This window comes from Megascapheus bottae, chromosome 21 (assembly GCF_031878675.1).
Source record: "Megascapheus bottae isolate mThoBot1 chromosome 21, mThoBot2.hap1, whole genome shotgun sequence".
NCBI classification, from domain to species: domain Eukaryota; kingdom Metazoa; phylum Chordata; class Mammalia; order Rodentia; family Geomyidae; genus Megascapheus; species Megascapheus bottae.
Window position 1 is genome coordinate 7,753,192 of NC_143529.1, and position 27,886 is coordinate 7,781,077.

At 40.0% G+C, this 27,886-nt stretch overlaps 1 protein-coding gene across 4 annotated transcripts in view; it reads right to left on the bottom strand.

Annotated features, from left to right (window-relative positions):
- Positions 1-27,886, bottom strand: part of Ankrd44 (ankyrin repeat domain 44) — a 278,250-nt gene that overhangs the window by 140,852 nt on the left and 109,512 nt on the right. For all 4 annotated transcript variants that reach the window (XM_090354537.1, XM_090354536.1, XM_090354535.1 and 1 more), the window contains exon 2: positions 26,925-27,008. In XM_090354537.1, coding sequence (XP_090210663.1) covers positions 26,925-27,008 — 84 coding nt within the window. The remainder of the gene's footprint in view (positions 1-26,924; positions 27,009-27,886) is intronic.

Sequence of the window (27,886 nt, forward strand, 5' to 3'; positions counted from 1 at the left end):
TTTTTATAGACACTGCACTTAAAAATATTTGTGATGATACAGATGATTTGTCTGTTTAATTACTTGTTTATTTAGTAGTATTGAGGTTTGAATTCAGGGTCTCACTCTGAAATTGTTAATCACATGAGCCATACCTCCAGCTCAGGTTTTGCCTGGTTGATTGGAGATGGAGCCCAGCAAACATTTCTTCCCAAGCTAGTTCTGAATGCTAGTCTTCAAACCTCAGCTGCCAGAGTAGCTAGAATTATAGGAATGATGACTTAATGTACAAAACAAACCCAAGGATTCCTCAATCAGTCAGTTTTACAATGAGGGAGTGGGGAGAGACGTGTATATTGGTAGAGGCAACTAACCTACATTTGTCAGTTCACCTTTCCTAACATCTTCTTCATGCACTGGCACTGTCTTGGAGTTGACAAGCCAGAGAAGCACTTTTCTTCCTAATAAAAGTAACCTTGCTATACTTTTGGGCAAAAGCAGAGCAATGTGAACTCATTGTATTGAAATCCAAAGAGGTTCTGAGGCAGAGTGGTGCACCTTGAAGTATTATGGGCTGCTTTTGACATCAAGCCTTGGGATAGGTTCCAAGAATATAAGATGAATGAGTGGGAATCACTGTTCTATAAGGGCTTGAGATACTTTGTTAGGCTGGGTAAAAGTTATTTGGTTCATGACTCTGATGGCTAGAATATTAAAAATAATTAAGCCAGGTGCCTGTGGCTCGTGCCTGTAATCCTAGCTACTCAGGAGGCTGAGATTGGAGGACTGTGGTTCAAAGCTAGCCCCGACACTGAAGTCTGTGAGACTCTTATCTCGAATTAACCACCACAAAACCAGAAGTGGCACTGTGGCTCAAGTTGTAGAGTGCTAGCTTGAGCTGAAAAGCTCAAGGACAGTGCCCAGGCCCAGAGTTCAAGTCCCACGACCAAGAAAAAAATATAAAAATAAATAAAATGAATGAATAAATAAATAAACCTCATGCCTACTACCAGTCTGCCTTACAACATGGTAGAGAAGTAGAAAGAGGACCAGATACTGCAGAAGCTCCCAAACATGTAGGACAGGCTCTCTTTTTATCTTTCCTCTTCTGTGAGAACAAATTGAGTAATAGGGGACCTAATTTATCCACTCATGAGGATAGAACCCGATGACCTAACCATCTCTCAGCAGGCCCCACCTCTTAAAGGTCTTCACCTCCAGCAATCTGGGAATCAAACTTCCACATATGAACTGTTGGGAGACAAACCACATCTAATGCAGATAAATCCACTGAATTGCCAAAGGCATCAAATGAAAAGTGTGGGATACTGAAAAAGAGGGTAGTGCACAATAAGCATGTGTCTAGAAAGTTAAGGTTTCTGATTGTAGACAATAAGTCTTTAGAAAGAACCATCTCTAGAATAGAGAATAATTATTAGCTTTCCATATGTACTGGAGTCTGCTCTGGGCATTTTCTTTAGATTATGCTTAACCTGGGTAGGAATCACAACATCCATATTATACAGAGGAAACAGAGACACAGAAAGACCAAGTTTATGCTCTGCTGGTGAGGTGTGAAGCTGCAGCTGGAAGCCAGGTAGGCTAGCCCCCAAGCTCACAGTCTTAGCCACTATTCTATGTTGCTTCCATGATAACACACTACTCGGTGATCTGGACCTCTTGAAATTGTCCTTTAGGAACCTGGACTTTTTTTCTTTCTAGCTCAAAGTATCAAGCCAATACTTGCATAGTATTTTCTTTCACTATTTTCATCTGAGAATAAGAATATAACATGGTTAAATAACACTCCCAGTTTTCAAGGTGGTGGAATTAATAAATTTGGCCTTTTACAGTTTATAAATCAGTCCTAGGTGAGCTTAAATAGCATGACTCAATACCCCAATCCATGATGAAAAAACTTTCTTTTGGCAATATATAAGCATGTTAATGTCTTAAAAGCTACAAGGTGAGAATATGACATTTCCTTTAGGCATCGTCTACTCGATTCGCAAAAAACAAAAAGTAAGCAAAAATAAATTTTGTGATCATATATAAATTTAGTTACTCATAAAATTCATAGACAATTATATTATCATATTTAATGGTCAATAAGAATGCATACAATATAATCTTTAAATAGTTTAAGGGATTAATGTATACATTCTATTCTACTAATTGAACACCATCTTGTATCCTTCCCAGTATCTATTCTCTCCATTCTGGAATCTACCACCTTAGCTCACAGAGCTTATCTAACTCAGACCAGACTCTTCAAATCATTGAAGACTTCCCAAGACCACAAGAAGAAGAATTTCTTAGATTGTGTATAACTTTCAAAACAGAATAATGAAGGGGTGGGAGTTTGGCCTAGTGGTAGAGTGCTTGCCTAGCATGCACAAACACCCGGGTTCGATTCCTCGATACCACATACATAGAAAAAAGCCAGAGGTGGTGCTGTGGCTCAAGTGGTAGAGCACTAGCCTTAAGAAAAACCCAAGGACAGTGTTCAGGCCCTGAGCCCATGCCCAGGACTGGGGGAAAAAATAGAATAATGAAATATGTGGGAATTGTTTGGGGAAGGGCAAATAAAGAGTGATAGAGGAGTGAGATTGATTGGAATATAATATATATGTGTATGAAAATGTAACAGTGAAATCCATCCTCCCTGTAGAACTAACATAAGCTAATTTTTAAAAGAATAATTTTTGTTAAAATCTATGATGGGGAGAGGTCAGAAGATGGCACTGAGACAATAGGGACCCAGCCTAGCTCTCTCCCACAAAAAGAGAGAATCAGAGAATCCCACGAGCCAACTACCTTAAGAAACCCACAACTACAAATTCAAGAAGCAACAGAGAAGTACACAAACCGGGAAAAAAAAATCCAGATAAAGCTTATAGCCAATGTTCTCAAAGAATCCGAAACATGAGGGCCCCTCCCCCACCCCTCGTGGCCGGCTCCAAGCCACAAAAGCCACGGTGGAGGACACCAGGCCCAGGAAGCCCTGATCTCCAGCAACACCAGCAAGCGGCGGAATCCAGACACAGGAACCCGCACAGACCGGGCACAGGCAGCACAGACGACAGCAGAGACCACAGGGGAAGCGAATCATGCTCCAACACTGCAGAGCAGCTCACAGCCAAACCCCAAGGAGTAAGTAGTCCAGCAGGTTCCCCAAACCCATCGGGAAAGCAGAGCTGGTGGTGAGCTACAGAACTTAACCCAGACCCCTCCACCCCACCCAAGAAAGACTGGCAAGTACAAGGGGGAAAGGAATTCAGAATCCTGCCCCTTCCCCCACAGCCCCCTCCCCCAGGCCATTGTAAAGAGACTGACAAGCGCTTGGGAGCTAAGACCCAGCACCCCACCAAAGGGGGCCGAGGTGTCCCTGCTCCCACCTGCCCAACAGCCTCCTCGCCCAGGCCACTGAAACTGGAGACTGAGAGACCCTGCCTTCCAACAGTGGGTGGGGGTGTGTGGGAGTCTGCCAGCCAGCATCTGACTGAAACAAGCCTAAGTGAGGCGCCCTCCTGCTGGAAGCCTCCAGCAAGACAGCACCAAGAGACTCCCACCAAGTCACAGAAAGACTCTCAGCTGATACACAACAGGGAACTGAAGGACAGACCAGCAGGGGCCCTAGCTCAGCCTCTGAGAACCAGAAAGGCCCTCGGAGCCTATGTCCTCGGTTGGGCCCTGCCCCTGGGAACAGGGCAGAAACCTGGCTGGTTTAGCTGAGAGTTCCTGGAAACTCCGAAACCCCAGGCCCCTCAGCTGGGCCCCGCTCCTGGGAACAGGGTAGGGAAGCTAGAAATCCACTGGGCTAGCTGAGACGGAAGTGCACAATTCCATCCTATGGCCCACTGTGGGGCCACTGGTTGGGCTGAGAGCTAGCTGTGCAGCAGCATACAGCCTCTGGGAACAGGCTGAACACCTGTAATAGCTGCAAACTCTGACCTAATCAGCAGCAGAACTAACTTGGCTGAGAACCACAGGTATACACAGAATCCCAGAACCACCAGTCCCAAACCAAGTAAAAACCGCCACCTACTGACCACAGAGCAAACCTACAACAATAGTCCTCGATGCCTCGGAAAGGGCAAAGACGAATTATGACATATATAAATAATCAAAGTCCCACACAAAGCCCAAAAGGAAACAAGAGTGAAGGGATGAAAGAGATGTCACCATCCCAAGAAATGATACCTGAAGAGACACAAACATGACTCTATTCAAGGAGATGATTATAGACATGACTAAAGAGATTAAAGCAGAATTCCAAAAATAATTCCAGGAACATAAGCAGGAAATTACCAAGGAGTTCCTCGAACTCAAAAGAGAAATGGAAGAAAAGATTAATACCCTCTCAGCAGACATGATCAGCTGAGTGTTCACAATGCAAACAAAAATAGAAGCATTAAGCATTGACTGAGATGGAGAATAGGACATCAGGAACGGATGATAAAATGCAAGAGCTGAAACAGAGAATCATCAGTCTGGAGAAATCAGTCAGAATTCACCAAAGAGAACTCCAGGACCTGGCAGACACAGCCAAGAAATCTAATCTTCATGTAATAGGGATTGATGAAGGGGTGGAATTTATCAATAAAGAAAAGCAACCCATATTCACCAAAATCATAGCAGAGAACTTCCCCAACATCAAAAGGGAAAATACTGACATTATTGAAGGCTTCAGAACTCCAAGCAGGCAAGATCATAGAAGGAACTCATCTAGACACATCATAGTAAAAACACTAGACCCGAATACCAAGGAGCTGATCTTAAATGCCACAAAACAAAGAAAGAGCTATATTACAATGAGAAAAAATTTAAATAACTGCATATCTCTCCACCCAAACCCTAAATGCAAGAAAAGCTTGGGAAAATATCATTCATGCCCTGAAGACCAACAACTGCCAACCCAGACTGATATATCCAGCAAAACTAGCATTTACATTTGAAGGAGAAACAAGAATATTTCATTCCAAAGAGAAGCTATATGACTACATGCACACTAACCCAGCATTACAAAAAATATTAAATAATCAAGAACAAATTGCAGAACAGCAAGAACCCCCATCAAGAAGCAATCACCTATAAATCACTAAACACAAAACGGGAAAAAAGAGAGAAACTCAGAAGTAAAAATAAATAATGGCAAAGGACACTAACCACTTCTCCATAATTTCCCTAAATGTGAATGGGCTGAATAATCCAATCAAAAGACACAGAACAGCAGACTGGATTAAGAAACAAGACCCATCCATATGTTGCCTCCAAGAGACTCACCTCACTACCAAAGACAAAAACAAACTCCAAGTGAAAGGATGGAAAAGAATTTTCTACTCCAACGCACTGGGAAAACAAGCAAGAGTAGCAATCTTAATCTCCAACAAAATTAACTTCTCAGTAAAATCAGTACATAAAGATAAAGATGGCCACTACATATTAGTAAAGGGTACAATCCATACCCACAATATTACAGTTATAAACATTTACTCCCCCAACATGGGAGCACCCAAATTCATCAAGCAAACTCTCTTAGAATTACAGAACAAGATAGACTCAAACACAATCATAGTGGGAGACTTCAATACGCCACTCTCATCAGATGACAGGTCAACTCAACAAAAGATACTCAAAGACACCATTGACTTAAACAACACCATAGCCCAGCTGGGATTAACAGATATACACAGAGTCTTCCACCCAATGGTGAAACTTTTTATATTTTTCTCAGCAGCACATGGAACATACCAAAATAGAACATATAATAGTTCTTAAAGAAAACTTAAGCAGATACAGGAGGACTTATATAATCCCATGCATTCTATTTGACCATAGTGGAGTCAGACTAATTCAGAACAATGCAGTAAAAGTCAAAAGACATTCAAACATTTGGAAGCTGAACAACACACTTCTGAATAATTCCTGGGTTACAGATCAGATCAAAGAAGAAATTCAAAATTTTCTTGAATATAATGACAATCAAGAAACATCACAAAGGAACTTATGGGACACAGCAAAGGCAGTTCTAAGAGGCAAATTTATCACACTAGGAGCCCATATTAAAAAGACAGAAGAAGAGCATGTAAATAACCTAAAGAAGAAATTGAAGCACCTAGAGGAGCAAGAAAAATTAATTCTAAAACAACTAGAAGGACAGAAATAACAAAAATAAAATCAGAAATATCAGATATTTAAATAATATCCACTATACACAAAATTAATAAATCAAAAGTTGGTTCTTTGAAAGAGTAAACAAAATTGACAGACTCGTGGCAAGATTAATCAAAAAAAGGAAAGGGGAGACTCAAATAAACAAGATTACAGACCCTACAGGAACAATCACGACCGATATCCAAGAAATTCAGTTCATAATGAATAAGTACTACCAGGCCTATATTCAAAGAAACAAGAAAATCTAGTAGAAATGGATGACTTCTTAAATAAATATAGGCTACCCGCATTGAACAATGATGTGGTAAAAAGAAAACTACAGACCTATCTCTCTAATGAACACAGACACAAAACTCCTCAATAAAATACTAGCCAACAGAATCCAGAAACAAATTTAAAAAATTATACACTACGATCAAGTAGGCTTCATCTCACAGATGCAAGGCCGGTTTAACATTCGCAAATCTATCAATGTAATACATCACATTAATAGAGCTAAGGATAACAATCATATGATAATTTCTCTGAATGCTGAGAAGGCATTTGACAAAATACAACATCCATTCATGTTGAAAGCACTAGAAAAAGCAGGAATAAGAGGTATATTCCTTAAATAATTAAAGCCATATATGAGAAACCCACAGCCAGTATTATACTAAATGGTGAAAGACTGGAACCATTTGTCTTAAAATCAGGAACTATACAGAGATGCCTACTCTCCCCACTCCTTTTCAATACAGTGATGGAACCCTTGGGCCAGAGCAATAAGGCAAGAGAAGGACATCAAAGGGATCCACATAGGGAAAGAAGAAATTAAACTATCCCTATTTGCAGATGACATGATCCTCTACCTGAGTGACCCAATAAGCTCCACTCCCAAACTCCTAGAATTAATAAACCACTTTAGCAATGTGGCAGGATACAAAAGTCAATAGTCTTCTTGTACACCAACAAAACACAAACAGAAGGCTAAATCAAGAAAATGATCCGATTTTTAATAGCCCCCAAAAGAATAAAATACTTAAGAATTAACTTAACCAAAGATGTAAAGGAATTATTTAATGAAAACTATTAAAGCCTAACAAAAGAAACTAAAGAAGACATCAGGAAATGGAAAGACATCCCATGTTCATAGGTAGGGAGAACCAATATAGTGAAAATGGTCATACTGCCAAAATTGATGTACAAATCCAATGCAATCGCCGTCAAAATCCCAAAGACATTCTTAACTGAAATAGAAGATACAATCCAAAGGTTCATATGGAACAAGAAAAGACCTAGAATAGCCAAAACAATTCTAGGCAAAAAGAGCAATGCAGGTGATATTATAATACCAGACATCAAACTCTACTATGGAGCCATAATAACAAAAACAGTATGGTATTGGCACAAAAATAAACCAGAAGATCAATGGAACAGAATAGAAGATCCAGAAATAGAACTACATACCTATAGGCAACTTGTATTTGACAAAGGAGCCAAAGATATACAGTGGAACAAACACAGCCTATTCAATTATTGGTGCTGGCAAAACTGGGCAGCCACATTCAGAAAACTAAAAATTGACCCTAGCCTTTCGCCATGACAAGCATTAACTCAAAATGGATCAAAGACATCAATGTCAGACCGGAAACCTTGAAACTACTACACAAAAGAGTTGGAGAGACACTGGAACTCACAGGCACAGGCAAAAGATTCCTGAACAGAATCCCAGGGTCACAACAGATTGGAGAGAGACTCAATAAATGGGACTACCTAAAAATAAAAAGTTTTTGCACAGATAAAAACATAGCTACTAAAGTAGCTTTTCCCAACCAACTGGGAAAAGATATTTATTAATAATACATCTGACAAATGCTTAATATCCAGTATCTACAGGGAACTCAAGTAACTTATCCCCCCCATACCCAACAAACCATTCACTAAATGGGCAAGGGAACTAAAGAGACTTATCAAAAGAAGAGGTTAAAATGGCAGAAAAGCATATGAGAAACTATTCATCATCCATGGTCATAAAGGAAATGCAAATAAAAACAACCCTAAGATACCACCTTACCTCAACAAGAATGGCCAAGATTTTGAACTCAGACAATGACAGATGCTGGCGGGCTGTGGAGAAAAAGGAACCCTACTGGACTGCTGGTGGGAATGTAAACTAGTTCAACCACTCTGGAAAGCAGTATAGAGAACTGAAAATTGACTTTCCCTATGATCCCACCATACCACTCTTGGGCATAACCCAAGATATGAAAAGGACACCTCCTCAGCTATGTTTATCTCTGCACTATTCACAATAGCCAGGCAATGGAAACAATCCAGATGCCCTTCTGCAGATGAATGGATACAGAAAATGTGATACACACACACACACACACACACACACACACACACACACACAATGGAATTCTACATAGCCAACAGACAAGATAAAATAATGGCATTTGCCGGGAAGTGGATGAATCTAGAGCAAATCATGTTGAGTGAGACAAGTCAAGACTAAAGGAACAAAAAGTGCATGGTATCTTTACTATGTGGCTATTAGATCCAAACAGTACAAGAGCGAGAACTCAATATTTGCATACCCAATGCTATGGACATGGTACTGGAAATATAAACACAGCTACATAGATACAAAAACTTATGACTCTATAGACATAATGTTTTATTACATTTATTAATATGCATCTATGACATACAAACACTCAGCCTAATTTTATTTTTTTCTTTTTTTTAAATTTTTATTTATTTTTATTTTTATTTATTGTATTCTTTATTGTTGGGGTAATGTATAGAGCGGTTACAGTTACATTCGCCAGGTAGTAGTGCATTACTTCTTACACATTGATATCCCTTCTCATGTTTTTGTCCCCATTTCTCTCCTCTCCACCCCTCCCAATTATCTTGTTTTCCCCCTTCCCTTTCCTATTTCAAATAAACATATATACCATATACCAGGTAATAAAGTCAGATACAGTAACAATATGAGATTAACCAAAGGGCAAAAAAAAGAGGAGAGAAATAACACAGCGCATTATAAGCTCTTGTTTCTATATCCTAGAGATCCTTTTATTTAATTCCATCCTATATGACTTTATGAATTTAGGTTTTGCACTATTGTAATCCTCTGTTAGGAGAGTCCTAGATGTGTACCAATTATTATAAATGAAGGAAACCATTGAGCCGTGTTCCTTTGGGTCTGGCTTATTTCACATAATATGATTTTTCCCAAGTCTTTCCATTTTCTTATAAATGGGGTGATGCTCAGCCTAATTTTAATTATGTTCTAAAAATCTATGTGCCAGTGATCGTACACAGAAATTCCCTTCTTGAATACTTGTTTGTTAAATACGTCACTTGAAATATAATATAAAAAATCAAAGTTAATAAATTCTTTAAAAAAATCTATGATGGGGCCGGGAATTTGGCCTAGTGGTAGAGTGCTTGCCTAGCATGCATGAAGACCTGGGTTCAATTCCTTGGTACCACATACACAGAAAAAAAAGCAAGAAGTGATGCTGAGGCTTAAGTGGTAGAGCTCTAACCTTGAGAAAGTCCAAGGACAGTGCTCAGGCCCTGAGCTCAAGCCCAGGACTGGCCAAAAAAAAAAAAATCAGGCCGGGAGTTTGGCCTAGTGGTAGAGTGCTTACCTAACATGCACCTAGACCCAGGTTCGATTCCTTGGTACCACATACATAGAAAAAGCCAGAAGTGGTGCTGAGGCTCAAGTGGTAGAGTGCTAGCTTTGAGAAAGTCCAAGGACAGTGCTCAGGCTCTTAGCCCAAGCCCAGGACTGGCCAAAAAAAAAATTGAAAAGAAAAATCTATGATGGTCTATATACTCTATAGACATAATGTTTTGTACATATATTAATATGTATCTATAACATACAAAGCCTCAGCTTAATTTTAATTATGTTCTAAAATCTATGTGCCAGTGATTGTATATATAGATTCTCTTCTTGAATACTTGTTTGTTAAACATAACATTTAAAATATGATGTAAAAATCAATGTTAATAAATTCTTTAATAAAAAAATAAAAAGAATAATTTCTAAACTTAAAGGAAATGCATCAGTTATTGTGGATAACGCCCACCAAAATGCACTTGAGAGCAGAAGTCTTTTTTAAAAATCTGTGGACCTACTACACTGTTGGTAAAAGTGCAAACTCGTTCAACCACTATGGAAAGCAGTGTGGCAGTGCCTCAAAAGGCTAAACATAGAACTCCCCTATGACCCAGCAATTCCACTACTTGGCATTTACCCAACCACCCAGAAACAAGGACATACTAAACCCACTAGCACAACAATGTTCATTGCAGCACTATTTACCATAGCAAAGATATGGAACCAACCCAGATGTCCCTCAGTTGATGAGTGGATCAACAAGTTGTGGTATTTGTACACAATGGAATTCTATGCTGCTGTCAGAAAGAATGACATCACCCCATTTGTTAGGAAATGGAAAGACTTAGAAAAAATCATATTAAGTGAAGTAATCCAGACTCAAAGGAACTTAGGCTCAATGGTTTCCCTCATTCGTCATAACCAGTAGAAACCTTGGGCTCTACTAGCAGAGATCTGCAATAGAGCAAGATCTTGATACATAAGGCCATATAGTATGAAGCTAATTGAAAGGACCTCCAGGATATTGAAACAAAAGCCATATAATGAATGATTGTTGTCCTTAATGTACTATGTTGTCTCTCATCTCCTTTGCTGTCCCTTGGTTATCTCATATTGGTATAGTATCTCACTTTGTTATCTGATATATTGAATTTATTTGTATTTGGTTATTTGAAATTTGATAGGGAAGGGGGGAAAACCAAGAAGGGTGGGGGTGTGGGGGGGAGGGTAATGGGTACCAAGACATGTGAAAGGGTATCAATGTATGTGAATTAATGCACCTTCTATCTGGCAAATATCATGTAACCCTTTTACTAATTACAATAAAAAAATAATAAAAATCTGTGGACCAGGTAAGTTTTTAAACAATTTGAGCCTGTTGCTGTATGTCTTGGCTCCCACACATCCTCTAATTATCTGATAAGCATGAGCTAGGCTTGGTTGCTCCACCTGTCAGGGCGGGCAAGTGAAAGAGATTGGAAAAATACTAGTTGACCATGCAACTGGCTCACAGGGCAAAGTAAGAGGATAATCTCCATCATCTTGTTTAATGCGAAAGGGCAGGCTCTTCCCCGGTAACTAGGTCTTTTTCCCTAAGATCCCATCTTCCCAGAGGCAACATGCTGAGCACAGCAATCCCTTCTCCTCCAGCCCTCAATTAAGCTAACTATAAATTGGCTACCTATCCTACATAATCCCCAGAGATTTAAGATCTTTGTAATGATGACTTATTTTTAGAGCCCTGAGCTGTCAAGTCAGAAGTTCAACTACAAAGGGCTGGGTGTGGTGGCTCCTATCTATAACCCCAGCTACTTAGTAGGTGGATACAGGAGGATTGAAGCCCAAGGCTGGCGTGGGAAAAGCACTGAAAATTAATCCAGAAGGAGGAGGAAGAAGAAGACTATGTGGTTCAAGCACATAACGACTGCCCTGCAGAGAGGAAAAACCAGGCACACAAAGAGGCCACATGTAGATATTTAGGCTGACAGATATGTGAGTGGAGCTCATATTTGACAAGTCACACAAACAAGTCATTCCAGTTAGAACTGCAGATCCAACTATGACCTGTCTGAACTCCTAACCTAGCCAAGCTGTAGTCATAATGGAATAGCTGTTCTATGCCACTCCATTTTGAGGTGGTTACATAGCAATAGTAACATTTTCTGAGATTCTGAACTGTGTTCTGACTTATCCCAAAACAATGTTATGCTTAGTGTTCAGTAGCTACACACACACACACACACACACACACACACACACACACACTCAAAAGCAAGGCAATCAGGCAGTCACTGACTGATACACAATATGTAAGGAACTTTCTATCAACAAGAATACTGATTAAATCCCATCACCGTTTCTATTGAACAGCCAAGTACTATATTTACAGAATAATGATGACAATGGTCACTTCACTCTCCTCTTAAAAGAAAGGTTGGGAAAAAAAGAAAAGAAAAAAAGCAAGGCTGGTTCTGTCTCCTCTCTCATAAATGAATTGGCTGGTAGTGTCATTGAATTCTTCCTCCTCCAGCTTTTCCCCCTTTTCTCTAGATTGTTGAGGCTAGAAGCCATGTTTAGCCTGCCTCTCTTCCATGCTTTTCACATTTAATCCATTATCAAATCCCCCTTATCTTCCTGCAAGAGTTACCTCCAAGCAATCTGTGTCTTCCTGTTCCCTAGCAGATATTTACAAAACTCACTGTGGCTGACACACCTTCCCCAAGGCTCATGAATTCATGCTAGTCCAACTACTTCTACTCTCTCCCAGCCACATCTCCTCTCTCCCAGGCTCCTTCCTCCCGCCTCAACCATAGTGTTGATCTATCTCCCCAAAGGTCTCATAGCTTCTATTTTTCCCATCACAATCCTTTCTTCATGCACCACCCAGAAAGACTTGCTAAAATATTCAACAGAATATATGTATGTATTTACAGGGTTGGGAGTTTGGACTACTGGTAGAGTGCTTGTGTAGCATGCACGAAGCCCCGAGTTTGATCCCTCCATATCACATACATAGAAAAGCAGGAAATGGTGCTGTGGCTCAAGTGGTAAAGCATTAGCCTTGAGGAAAACCTAAGGACAGTGCTCAGGCTCTGAGGTCAGTCCCCAGGACTGGCAAAAAAAAAAAGGAGATGAAGGAGGAGGAGGAGGAAGAGGAGGAGGGGAAGAAGAAGAAGAAGAAGAAGAAGAAGAAGAAGAAGGAGGAGGAGGAGGAGGAGGAGGAGGAGGAGGAGGAGGAGGAGGAGGAGGAGGAGGAGGAGGAGGAGGAGGAAGAGGAGGAGAAGAAGAAGAAATGCATTTACATGAAACTTGACTCTACACTCAGCTCATTGACCTACCCCTTCCTCATCTCATTTCCAGCTTTCTTCTCCCCACCGTCCCACCCCCGTCCTTTACTTTTCTCCTGACATAGTGACCTTCCTCCAGTCCCCTAAATTACCAACTCTCCTACTCCCATTCTTCAGGAACTTTGCTCATGTCTTTCTCTACCCTGAAACATTTCCCACATTGTTATGGCTCCCAGTCTCAGTTTCAATGTCCCTGCTACCTTAGACAGGTCTTTCCTGAGCAGCTTCAAGTAGTGTCATAGCATAGTGATAGCTTCTGCCATAGCAGTCTTCTCAGTTTATCAGTCCCAACTAATCCACTTCCTTTGCCTGTTTACTGCCTGTCTCTCCACTACCCTGTCTCAGATCTGTATTCAATACTACTGAGTGCCAGCCTCTCATCTACAGCCTGGCATGAAGCAGATTCCACCAGCATGTGTTGAACAAGTATGTTAACTTGCTGACTGCACCGCAGAGGGCTCACAGTATTCCTTACCCAACTACAGAGTATTTGTTTTACTTCTGGTTAACTATGCGCAAATGATTCTCAAAGTAGAAACCCCAAATAACAGAACATATTAGAAATGCAGATTACCAAGCTTGCCCTGGACCTATCATATCAGAAACTCAGGGAGGGGGAAGGCAATTATGAAGGCCAGAAATCTTTGTCTTAATAAACTTCACAAGATTCTGCTGCATCCTCAAGTTCAAGAACTAACTACCAGAGGCAGTTTATACTAGTATGTCTCAAAGGATAATAGTTCATTGGTTTTGAGGGATAGTCCAAGGTGTTGAGCCAAAGTTTTGAAAATACATTAAGAAAACAGGTACTAAACATAAAATACCATGTCCAAAAGAGCTAAATTGATTTCCTTCTGGGCAAGAGTTCTCAGAGCCTTTCATGTGGCCATGTGCCTTATAAATCATTAAAACATGAATAAAATTTGTGAAAGAGCTTTTCAAATTTTGTCTGGCCACAGAATCCCTATTTTCCCCATATAACCTTGTCAGACCTGTTCGAAATTCAGAAACACACTTTGGAAAGTGCTGTCAAAATGAGTTCTTATGTGGGAAAAACAAGATGAGTGGGGGTGGGGGTGGGGGGGAGTGGGAGAAAAACATGGAAAGAGGTAACAATGTTCAAGAAGTAATATACCCACTATGGAATGAATGTAACTGCAATCCCTCTGTACATCACCCCAACAATAAAATAATATTTAAAAAAATTATGTACAAGGTCTGGGAGTTTGGCCTAGTGGTAGAGTACTTGCCTAGCATGCACGAAGGCCTGGGTTCGATTTCTCGGTACCACATACATAGAAAAAAGCTGGGAGTGGTGCTGTGGCTCAAGTAGTAGAGCTCTAGCCTTGAGAAAAAAAGTCCAAGGACAGCACTCAGGCCCTGAGTTCAAGCCCCATGACTGGCAAATATATATATATATATATATATATATATGTATATATATATATATATGTACAAAAATTTTCCCAACACCACTCCAATTTATCATGCCTGCTCTGGCTGCATCTGCCTTCCGCTTTGTGCCTCTTTGTCTCATTCTTCCTTAGACTTGAAAATAAGTGCTAATATTAAGCATACACACACACACACACACACACACACACACACACACAGTGCTTTTTACTGATTTTAAATCACATACACCTAGGGAAGAAATTTGATATTTGTGAAAGCCTAAAATGTGTCTAGGGACAAATATGGAGAGATAGAAACTGGGGGCAGTCTCAAGTTGAAGTGGAAGAGAAGCAGAATTTGGTCCCTTGTCCTGTATGGTGTGGGCAGCTGTGAGTTTCCCTATTCAGTTTGTGAAAGTTCCTCTAATGAGCATCAAGAACCAGCTTCATTGAGCTCTGGGAAAGCCTTGGTTGGCTCCCCCAGTTTAATGGGGTGGGTGGAGATTCCATAAATGAAAGAGTGACAAACTGTGTAAGTGACTGAAAAATTATTGGCCCCAGCTGACAACCAGCAACCTTGAGAAGGCTGAGCCAGCTTGGAAAGAGAAAGCTAAAATAGTCATGCCAAACATCCAGTGTTTACTTAATCAAGGCTAATGATTAGCTTCTTAATGACATTTTACAAGCTTGGTTGAATACAGATAACATTTGCTTTTCCAAAAACAAACAGATCTGTTTGCATTGTAACCAGCCATCTGGAGCCTACCAGACCCTGCCCTCCTGAGGACGGAGTCAGATATGAACAGCTCCTTCTCAGATCTCCGTGGACGTGAGGGTGGTCCAAGAGTAGGGACAGAAGGATTCCAATAAGTTTCTAAATAATACATTTTTGTCCAGTAAGAATTTTTTAGTAGAAAGCTCAGGAAGAGGATATTTGGGTATGTTCTGAAAATAAACCAATAAAATCAGAGGTCCCCAATATTGAGAATCTTATTGGAAGTCAGTTTTGAATACTAATATATTTGTTCTCTTGTTTCATCTACTTAGGAAAAAAAAAAGACATCTGCCATGTCTTTCTAATATAGGAGAACTATACTATAAAATAGATCATTTATTTCTGAAGGAATTCTGCTTTTAAAGTACAAAGAATAAAATCACAATTCTCTGAAAAAGGAATGTTATAACTAAATGCATGCAATAAAAAAATTATAACTAAATGTATTTAATGGTGCAGGGCAAGAACTCACTCTCTAAAAATACCATTTACAACGACTTTTAAAATCAAATGATTTCTATTTTATGAACATCCCTATATAGTCCCCTTTCCAACTCATTTTAAATACACAATTCAATAAACTTTCAAATGTATTATTTGTGGTAAAATGCATATAACATAAAACTTTCCATCCTAATCACTTTCCTAACCTATTTTCAGAACTGGTGCCATTCTTACCATAGGTCAGATTGAAGCCCCAGAAATAAAGCTGATAGAGTTGTGACTTAATTTTTTTTGGAGGGGCATTGGTCAAGGGACTTGAACTCTGGGCCTGGGCACTGTCTCTGAGATCTTCAGCTCAAGGCTACTGCCCTACCTGTTGAGCTACAGCACAATTTCCGGTTTTCTAGTAGTTAATTGGAGATACGAGTCTCTCAGACTTTTTAGTGCCCTGGCTGGCTTTGAACCACAATCCTCAAATCTCAGCCTCCTGAGTAGCTAGGATTACAGGCATGAGCCACCTGCCCAGCTGTGATTATTTTTTTTATCAAGAATGACTCATAAAGCCAAGCACAAGAGGCTCATAACTATAATCCTACCTACTCACAAAGGTGAGATCCGAGAATCTCAGTTCAAAGCCAATTCAAGCAGAAAAATCTTTCAGACTCCATTTTCAATTAACCAGCAAAATGCTAGCACAAAGGTGTGGCTCAAGTTGTAGAATATCAGCCTTGAGAAAGCAAGCTGAACAAGAATGCAAGGCCTTGAGCTCAAGTCCTGACACTAATTCCCCAAATAAACAAGAAGGAAAGAAAAAAGGTTAAAAAAAAAAAAAAGGGACTTATGGCTGCAATCATCCCTACTCAGGAGGCTGAGATGTGAACATTGCAATTCAAAGACAGGTATCCAGGGCAAGAAAGTGTGACTCTTATCACCATTTAATCACTCAAGAAAACAGAAGTGGGGGCCGGGAGTTTGGCCTAGTGGTTAAAGTGCTTGCGTAGCAGGCATGAAGACCCGGGTTCGATTCCTCGGTACCACATACATAGAAAAAAGCCGGAAGTGGTGCTGAGGCTCAAGTGGTAGAGCTCTAGCCTTGAGAAAGTCCAAGGACAGTGCTCAGGAGCTCAAGCCCAGGACTGGCAAAAAAAAAAAAAAGAAAAGAAAACAGAAGTGGGGCTGTGGTGGGTAGTGCTAGCCTTGACCAAAAGAGCTCAGGGACAGCTCCTGGGTCCTGAGTTCAAGCCCCAGGACTGGCACAAAATAAAAAGAAATTATTTTTAAAAGAAATGAATATAATGAGTGTTTTAAAAGATATATATATATATGTATATATGTGTGTGAGGAGGGATTCTAGTTCTAGGGCAAAAGCAGCTCAGGGTTAGAGCCCAAGTTCTGAGTACACACACGTACACACACACACACACACACACACACACACACACACACACAGAGATTAGGAGACAGGATGGCAGATTCTTCTCAAGTGGTCAAGTGGAATATCTAGAGATGGTGACTGGATAGCCCATTTTGTTAAGGGGTCCCACAGATACTGGAGCCAAGACCCCAACCATTACATCTATGTTTTCTGGAAGGCTAGCTTGCCTGCTCCACTGCCTTATCTGTCTATCTATCTATCTACCTACCTATCTATCTTTCAGTCTATATATCTATAACCCATCTATCTCTTCTATCATTTATCTATCTATTCATCTATCTACCCACCTACCTACTATTGCTTCCCAAATAAAACCTGCCAGTTGAAATAGTTGTCCCCAGGTTGAAAGGCACAAGGTCAGGAGATGAAGAGTCAATCTAGCTAATGTGTTTTAAACAAAGGAGATGGCAGGCAAACAAAGCCTGAGGTGAGGACAAAAGATCTAGGTCCACATGAAGCTCTGACTAGATAGCACTTCTGTGAGCTGAAGTGACAGTCACAAGACATCTGTACCACACAGAATACCATCTCTCACACAATGACACCCTCTCCAGCCCCCCACGAAAGAGATATGGAATCTTAGTGATGCTCTGTGCAAAGTAGGAAAAGGTCACAACTATAAGATCCCCACAAATCTTTTTTTCTCTTTTAGGTAACAAAATTTGACTAGGAGAATAAGTGAGGTAGACTATGAGGGGTTAGTGCTGTGTCTATAACAAGTACTTAATAAATATTTGGTGAAGGGAAGAATGCTCCTGAGGTTGCCTTGTGACCCTACTACAAAGTTGGGGGGTTTGGTGGTTTTCTTGGGAAAAGAGGAGTTGTTTATTTTGGGTTTTTAATGCCAGTCCAGGCTTGAACTCAGGGCCTGGGCCCTGTCCCTGACATTCTTTTACTCAAGACTTATGCTCTACCACTTGAACCAAAGCACCACTTCTGGCTTTTCCTGTTTTTGTGGTACTGAGGAATGGAATTCTACCACTATATCACACTCCCAGCCCAAAATATATTTTTTAATTTCAGAGTAACTCCTAAGTCACAAAAGGCTACCACATACCCTACAGACTACAGACTACTGACGTGCCCCCAACATTTCTTTTTCTTTTTTTAATATTTTTTATTGTAATTAATAAAAGGGTTACATGATATTTGCCAGATAGAAGGTGCATTAATTCACATACATTAATACCCTTTCATATATCTTGGTCCCCATTAACTCCCCCTACCCCCCATCTTGGTTTTCCCCCCTTCCCTATCAAATTTCAAATAACCAAATACAAATAAATCCAATATATCAGATAACAAAGTGAGATACTGTAACAATATGATATAACCAAGGGCCAGCAAAAGAGATGAGAGATAACATAGTACATTAAGGACAACAATCATTCATTATATGGCTTTTGTTTCAATATCCTGGAGGTCCTTTCAATTAGCTTCACACTATATGGCCTTATGTATCAAGGTTTTGCTCTATTGCAAATCTTTGCTAGTAGAGCCCAAGGTTTCTACTGATTATGACAAATGAGGGAAACTATAGAGCCTATGTTCCTTTGAGTCTGGCTTACTTCACTTAATATGATTTTTTCTAAGTCTTTCCATTTCCTAACAAATGGGGCGATGTCGTTTTTTCTGACAGCAACATAGAATTCCATTGTGTACAAATACCACATCTTGTTGATCCACTCATCAACTGAGGGACATCTAGGTTGGTTCCATATCTTTGCTATGGTGAATAATGCTGCAATGAACATTGTTGTGCTAGTGGATTTAGTATGCCCTAGTTTCTGGATAGTTGGGTAAATGCCAAGTAGTGGAATTGCTGGGTCATAGGGGAGTTCTATGTTTAGCCTTTTGAGGCACTGCCACACTGCTTTCCATAGTGGTTGAACGAGTTTCCACTCCCATCAACAGTGTAGTAGTGATCCCTCCTGGCCACATCCCCTCCAGCACCTGTTGTTATTAGATTTCTTGATCCTGGCCATTCTAACTGGAGTGAGGTGGAATCTTAGAGTTGTTTTGATTTGCATTTCTTTTATGACCAGAGATGTTGAGCATTTCTTCATGTGTCTATAGGCCATTTTTGTTTCTTCTTCAGAGAAGACTTTAAGTCTTTGGCCCATTTTTTAATGGGATGGTTGTTACTTTGGAGATTAATTTTGGAGTGATTCAATTTTTTGAGCTGTTGATATATTTTAGATATGAGGCCTTTGTCCGCTGTATGGTTGGTGAAGATCTTCTCCCACTCTGTAGGCTTCCTAATTAATTTACTAGCTATGTCCTTTGCCATACAAACGCTCTGCAGTTTAATGCAGTCCCACTTATCCAGCCTTTCTCTGATTTGTTGTGATTCTTGGTCCTTATTAAGAAAGTTTCGACCTGTGCCAAGGAGGCCTAGTGTATCTCCTATTCCTTCTTGTAAAGTTTTCAGTGTGTCAGCTTTTACCTCCAGGTCTTTGATCCATTTGAAGTTAATTCTAGTGCATGGTGACAAAGAAGGATCCAACTTTAGTTTTCTGCAGGTGCTTAACCAGTTCTGCCAGCACAACTTGTTGAAGAGGCTATCTTTCTTCCATTCTATTTTTTTCATAATAGAAGCCCTAGCGTTTAGCTGAGCATGATATGGTTTAAGATAATAGCTTAAAGACATTGGGAGAATTTTACTTGAATTTTACTCTAATCAACATGAGTAATTCTTTTCCCATCATTTATGGTATGAAATGGGCCCATAGAATAACAGTAAAAAGACATTACAGGGCCAGGAGTTTAGCCTAGTGGTAGAGGGCTTGCCTAGCATGCATGAAGACCCTGCTTCGATTCTTTGGTACCACATACATAGAAAAAAGACAGAAGTAGTGTTGAGACTCAAGTGGTAGAGCTCTAGCCTTGAGAGAGTCCAAGGACAGTGCTCAGGCCCTCAGCTCAAGCCCAGGACTGGCAAAAAATAAAAAAATTAAAATTAAAAAAGACATTATAGCCAGGTTCAGTGGCTCATGCCTGTAATCCTAACTACTCAGGAGGCTGAGATCTGAGGATCAAGATTCAAAGTCAGATGGGACACAAAAGGACCTGAGAGTCGTATCTCCAATTAACCTCTAGAAAATGGGAGGTAAAGCTTGGCTCAAGGGTAGGGTGGTAGCCTTGAGCTGAAGAGCTCAGGGACAATGCCCAGGCTGAGTTCAAGCCCCATGATCCACAAAAAAAAAAAAAAAGACATTACATTTTGTGAGCCACACACTTTCACAGTGTTCCATACCAGGAAAGGGACATCCATCCTCCTCCCACCTATTGAAATTCCCCCAAAAGGGGAAAGCATTATTGTAGAAGAAAAGAACTGTCCTGTAATGGCAGCAGCCCCTGGTGCCACTACACAGGCCCCAGCTCAAGGGAAGAGAGGTGTCTCTATAATAAAATACAGGGACACCCACGCCTGACACTATGGATATCAGGCCAAGGCCCTAGAAACAGGACCCAGTTTAAATAGAGAGCATTCTAAAAATCAGGTCCGATGTCAAACATGAACACTCGTAGCTCATTTGTTGACTTGTAGATATGTTTACATACATGTTTGTTTTTCTCAGGTGTAAGCACAATACATGGTCAATGTGAAACTTTTTTTTTTCTTTTGTCAGTCGTAGGACTTGAACTCTAGGCCTGGACATTGTCCCTGAGCTCTTCAGCTTCAAGGCTACTGTCCTACCACTTGAGCCACAATGCCACTACTGGTTTTCTGGTAATTGGAGATAAGAGTCTCATGGATGTTTTAGTGCCAGGCTGGCTTTGAATCATGATCCTCAGATCTTAACCTCCTGAGTAGCTAGGATTACAGGCGTGAGCCACTGCGTCCGGCTGAAACATTTTTAATAATACAAAGAAGTAAAGAAAAAGGGAAAAGTCTCATGACCTGGATTTAATTATGATGATTCTTTTGGAAAATATTCTTTTATATAAACTTCTTATACAGACATATGTATGTGTATATATATGCTAATGCTGTTTCACTTAAAATATTATGAGTAAAGATCTTGCCTTTTAGTAAATAAATGTGATAAGTATAAATGAATAGAAATGACAATTTTAAAAAGCAGCATGATATAACCAACAGTGGATTATTATAATATACTTAAGAAATTACCGAATGAGTATGGATCTTCTTTCCATACTCATTGGCCAGTTACTCCCTCAGGTAAACCCAGCCTGGCGAACAGAGCCTCAGAGTGAGTAACATCACATTTCCATTTTTGCTCATCAGAATGGTAAAGAATGACTATGAATAATGGCAATACTTGAATTCTTAGATTTCAGATGAGCTTGATATTGGCTACTTTTCATCTGTTATATATACATGTATATATATATATATATGCTAGGGTAATTGGCTTCTGTAGTCTTTTGCTCGATTATCTGTTTCAGTATTTTTTTGTCTCTAAATAATTTCTAAGAGTTGTGTGTGTGTGCGTGCGTGTGTGTGTGTGTGTGTGTGTGTGTTTGTGTGTGTGTGTATGTTACTGAGGTTTGAATTCAGGGCCAAATGTTCCACTTGTTTGCTGGACTGGCACTCTATAACTTGAACTACATCTCTAGCCATGTTTTTTGCTGCTTTAGAGCTGCAAGTCTCACAGACTTTTCTGTCCAGGTGGCTTTGAATGATGATCTTCTGAACCTTTGCCACTTGAGTAGCTAAGAATATAGGTATGCTCTAATACACACACACACACACACACACACACACACACACACACACACACACACAGAGCGCAACCATCTTTTCCATTCTGGATTTACCTTTTCTATTATGTATAGGAAGTCAAATCCTCCAAACTAACATTGCAGAAATATTTCCTAATGTGGTACTTCACAAATTTTCATATCGTGCAGCTAGAATGCATCTCAGTATAATCAGATAAGGATTCAGGGTTGTATATGGACACTTGGCTAGCTGTTTTAACACAATATTGAATGATCTTTTCCAATCCTAGTGATTTAAAATGTTTCCCTTTACTGCATACCAATCTGTCCACATATATTCAGATCAAATTCTGGACTCTCTAATCTGTTCTACTAATTTGTCTGTTTTTGTGCCAACAATGTACTATTTTGATTACTATGGTTTTATAATTTGTGTTAATTCATTTTTATACTGCCCCATCGATATTCGGGGAGAGAACCAGTCCTGAGGCTTGAACTCAGGGCCTGGGTACTGTCTCTGAGCTATTTTGCTCAAGGCTAGCACTGTACCATGTGAGTCACAACTCCCCTTCTAGATTTTTGGTGATTAATTGGAGATAAAGAGTCTCATGAATGTTCCTGCCCGTACTGGCTTCAAACTGCAATCTTCATATCTATATACCTTCTATATTCCCCATTCAATGAATGGGGAATGAATCAATTTCAAATGTTTGTTGTTTTAGTTATTATCTTTCTCTCTAAGAATAATATATCTCAAAAGGCTGAGATAAGCCTCATAGACTTATCTCCAAATAACCAGCAAAAAGCCAGAAGTGGAAGTATGGCTTAAGTGTCAAAGAACTAACATTGAGTAAAAAAAAAAAAAAAAAAAAAAAAGGCCAAGAGAGCTGGAAGCCTAAGCTCAATGCCCAGCACCAGTAGAAAATTTAAAAACTAATTTTTTTAATTTTTGAAATCTTAAGCTATTTATAAAGTAAAACATTTCATTAGTGCATTTCTTTGTGCAATAACAATGTCTATTATTGCACAACACTGTAATGTACCAATGGCATTGTATTTGGAATGTCCCTGAGACTCCCAGACACCATCTCCCCGTGGGGAGGGTTTCTCCATCTCGGAGGCTGGCTCTCTGGTCACCATGGCCAGTGCTGGGAAAACTAAACCTCACACTGCTGAGTACCCTCGGGGATAATGGTGCTATCCACACCTCCTTTGCACATTGGAAAGGACCTTGAAGACATGTGTACTTTCAGTCTGCTCCAGGTTGTCTGGAGTCCATGAATTATTCTACAGGTCACATGCTATACCCCACATCTCTGGAAGGGAACAAGTCAGGGAAGGGGTATTAGACAGAATCGCTACACATAGGCTTAGAGACCTGCACCTATACTTGGCAAAGGCTCCATTCTCAGTCTGGAAAAATTCTTGTAATGTCAGAGCATAGAACAGTGTTCTGGCTTACCTGGGATCCCCTCAAAATACAGATCACACCCCAGAGACCCTGAACAAAGACACTATTGCCTTCTCAAGTAGTCTGTCCCTGGCTTCACCAGTGCTTTCTTTGCAAAAATGTCACAAAATTTTGTCCTTTTGTTTTCAGTGTCAGCAGGATAGAAGCTGACAAAAACCTTTTCAAAAAGTCACACCAACCTACGCCATCACAACAGAACAATGGCTTCCACCACCGAATTTGCCTTCAAATAGAGTATCCACTCACCATACAACCCCACTCACCATACAACCCCACTTCCACTGAAGATGTGTGTGATGCTTTTTGTTGTTTCCACTGACACTGAAGACTAGAGAGGACTCAAGTCACTAATGGACTTGAGAATTTTGATAACCAAATGACATTAGAAGAATCAGTGCCTTCATCTGTAATCATTAGAATGAGCCTATAAATCTAAGTAAATGCAACAGATAGTAAAAGATAAATAATTACTCTTGGATACAGTTATTTAAATGACATTCCAAACATTCACAGTGTGACCATTCTTAGGAGAGAATCATAAGAGCTCAATAAACATGTTCATATGACCATATACAATGACACACAGTCAGGCCCCAGTGACTCACATCTGTCATCCTAGCTACTCAGGAGGCTAAGATCTGAGGATTGCAGTTCAAAGCAAGCCAGGGCAGGAAAGTCAATGAGACTTTTATTTCCAACTAACCACCAGAAAACTAGAAGGGGCGCTGTGGCTCAAGTGGTACAGTACTAGCTTTGAACACAAAAAAGACTCAGGGACAGCGCCTACACCCTGAGTTCAATTGAGAAAAATAAAATTATGCTTAACAAAATGAACTCCAAGAAATGGAAACAAGGGGCTTTTTATTGTACTGTTTTCAGTTTTCTTTTTTTCCTTTTTTCTTTGGTTTAGTCCCTTTTGTAGCTATATTAGATGTCTGGTACAGAAATACCTTTATAATAAGTCTGTCTGATTTGGGAGGGGAAGGGGAAATACAGAAAGAGTATGACAAAAGGTGAACCAATTCAGTCATGACATTCACTAGATGCTATGTTGGAAGTGAACTATACAACTTGATGGAGAGGGGAGACAGGACAGGAAAAATGGAGAGAACAAGGGAGTGGATGGCACTGTTCAAAAAGAAACATACTCATTACCTGACTTATGTAAGTGTCACCCCTCTGCACATCATCATTACAATAAAATTAAATTAAAACAAGAATCAATATGTATTACACATAATTACTTGTTCAACCTAGATCTTGGAAACTATTAAAAGGGTAAATTATAGACTGACATGTTTTGCCTTTGTTTAATGCAGGTTTGTTTGTTTGCAAACCTTCCAGATTCTGTGATTTTTTAATCTTTTGGTGGGATAAATCTTTTAAAGAATCTGATGAAGTACCTTGACAGAAAAAACACATAAGGTGAACAAGTGCATGCATCTATTACACACAGTTCAAGGGCCCATAGTTGCCTTGTTCAATCACTCATCCAGGCTGGTGGACCCCAAGGACAGGAAATTGCTTCTATACAAAGCCAGAAAGTAAATATTTGAGACTTTACAGACCACAATACACCAGGTTCTGTCTCCACTCTTTCAGTTCAACTGCTACAGTGCGAAAGCAGGTAGCATGCAAATGACAAGCATGGCTGTGTACCACAAAACTAACAGTTACTGAAATCTGAATTGTGTATAATTTTCAAATCACAAACTATTATCTTTCTCTTGTCCTTTTGTAATTTTTATTGTTATTACAAAGGTGGTCTACAAAAGGGGTTATAGTTATGTAAGTCAGGTAATGAATAAATTTCTTTTTTGACAGTGTCTCCCAGTTTTTCCCTCCTGCACCCACCCACAAGTTGTATAGTTCATTTTTTTTGCCAGTCTTGGGCTTTAGCTCAGGGCCTGAGCACTGTCCTTGGAATTTCTCAAGTTAGAGTTCTACCACTTGAGCCCCAGCTTTTTTCTATGCATGTGGTACCAAGGAATCGAACCCGGGTCTTCGTGCATGCTAGGCAAGCACTTTAACCACTAGGCCAAACTCCCGGCCCCTATAGTTCATTTTTAACAGTGTCTAGTGAGTATCACTGTTGAATTTGTTCACCCTTAATCCCTCCATTTCTGTGCCCCCCCCATTAAATGAGCAAACAAGACAAAAAGGAAAGAAAAACAAAACAAAAAAAAAAAACAGCAACAAATAAAAAGCCTCTTGTTTCCATTTCCTGGAGTTCATTTCAAGAAATATTATTTTATATGCCTAATGCACAGAGCTATTGCACCACTGTGTTCCTCTCCTAATAGTGTCCTCCTCTGGTTTCACTGTGTGTGAACGCCTAGAGTCCTGTTTAATTTATCATGTCTCAGTGTAGTTAAGATCTAGTTTCTGCATATCTCTTGTCTTTTCTTTAATGCAAAAATAAAACAAAAAAAAAACCCTCTAGCTGCAACCCCAGCATTTAGAAGACTGAAGCAAGAGAATTATGAGTTCAAGGCCAGACTGGGCCACATAGCAAAACCCTGACTCAAAAAGCTAAAAACATAAAAACTGTAAGTAAATAAATAAAACTCAACATAGCTAGCAGCCCATATATAAGCAGGCGATGGAACACAGATTGCAAATCCATATTATGAAGCATAGGTTCCTTATCCTGGAAAAGGAAGGCAATGCATTTTTACTCTCACTGGCTTCTCACTGAATTTCCTTCCCCCAGCTATGAGTAGTACATACTCCAAACCACAGGAGAAAATGTATAAAAAAGTATGGCAGATAATAACAAGAACTGATTCTGCTCTTTTTCTACTATGGTCATTGTCATATCTTCTGCTATATCTTTTTAAAAAGAGTTGATAGGGCTGGGAGTTTGGCGTAGTGGTAGAGTGCTTGCCTAGCATGCACAAAGACCTGGGTTCAATTCCTTGGTACCACATACATAGAAAGTGGTGCTGAGGCTCAAGTGGTAGAACTCTAGCCTTGAGAAATCCCAAGGACAGTGCTTAGGCCCAGGATTCACAAAAAATTTTAAAAAATAGTTGATAAATATATGTTTATAACAAAGTATATATACATATACATACTATATATACTATATATTGTATATAATATAATATATAGCAGCTGCATATATTACATATTTTATAGTAATATATGATATTATAAAATATATTACTATATCTCTTTTTTTTTGCCAGTCCTGGGCTTGAGCTCAGGGCCTGAGCACTGTCCTTGGACTTTCTCAAGGCTAGAGCTCTACCACTTGAGCCTCAGCACCACTTCCGGCTTTTTTTCTATATGTGATACCAAGGAATCAAACCCGGGTCTTCATGCATGCTAGGCAAGCACTTTAACCACTAGGCCAAACTTCCGGCCCCTATTACTATATCTCAAATTTGATTTTTAACATTTGACAACTGTAGTTCAGTATAAGTGGCTGTCTTTCTAATCCCCTGCATTTTATTGTATGGATTTACAAGCAGTATTCTATGAGGAAGCCCAAAGCTTTACTGCAGGGGTCCACAGCACTGAAAAGGTTAAGCATCCTGGTTTGCCCAGGTGGAGGGGGCCTGAGCATCAAAGCCTCATGCTTACCAGTGCATTCACATCTTCAGTTTTGTGGATGAGCATCCTTATCTCCTCCGGATCACCACTGAAGATTGCCTGAACCAGCGGTGGCTGCAACACAAATGGGAATGAGAACCACAATTAATACATTGATTCCATTCACACCTGCAAGTCAAGTGCCTGTGGCTCATGCCTGTAATCCTAGCTACAAGGATGCTAAGATTTGAGATTCATGGTTCAAAGCCAGTCAAGGCAGGTAAGTCTGTAAGACTCTTATTTCTAATTAACTACCAAAAAAGCCAAAAGTGGAGCTGTGGCTAAAGTGGTAGCAAAGTAAAATTAAAAACTTAGGGGCAGCTCCCAGCCCCTGAGTTCAAGGGCTAGGACTGGTGTGTGTGTGTGTGTGTGTGTGTGTGTATTTGTAAATACACATGTACATACAGACACACACAGAGACACATCAGATCTACAGTGAGGAATTTGTTCTTTGCAAGTTTATTTAACAATTATCAATGGGCAAATAAAAAATAAGTCACAGACCTAGTTAAAAATCTAATGAGGGAGATATTAACATGTAATATGATTATATCCATTGCTGGCTTAAGTTAAGTGGTATAACAGCAAGTTAAGAAGCAAGGGGTCATTTCTGAGATGTTCCTGAACCCATCTATGTTAAAGAAACCCCACGGCAGAAGGATCTACAAAGGAAAACACGTTGGACAGGAAGCGTGCTGGACTGGGACAGGAGGGGGTGCAAAAGGATATCCCACGGAGAGAGAGTAGAGGATGCAAAGGTGTGGCTATGCCATGAAGCTGATATGTTTGAACCAGTCATCAAACCTGGTGGGGTAAAAAGAAGAAAATGGTGGGTGCAGAAATTGAAGTGGGGCTCAGCCCACCTGATGAAGAAGCCTCTTCACAGCTAGCTCCCCTCCAGCCAGTCACGCAGTAAGCATATTTCCCCATGTATAACCTGGTCACTTCGGTTC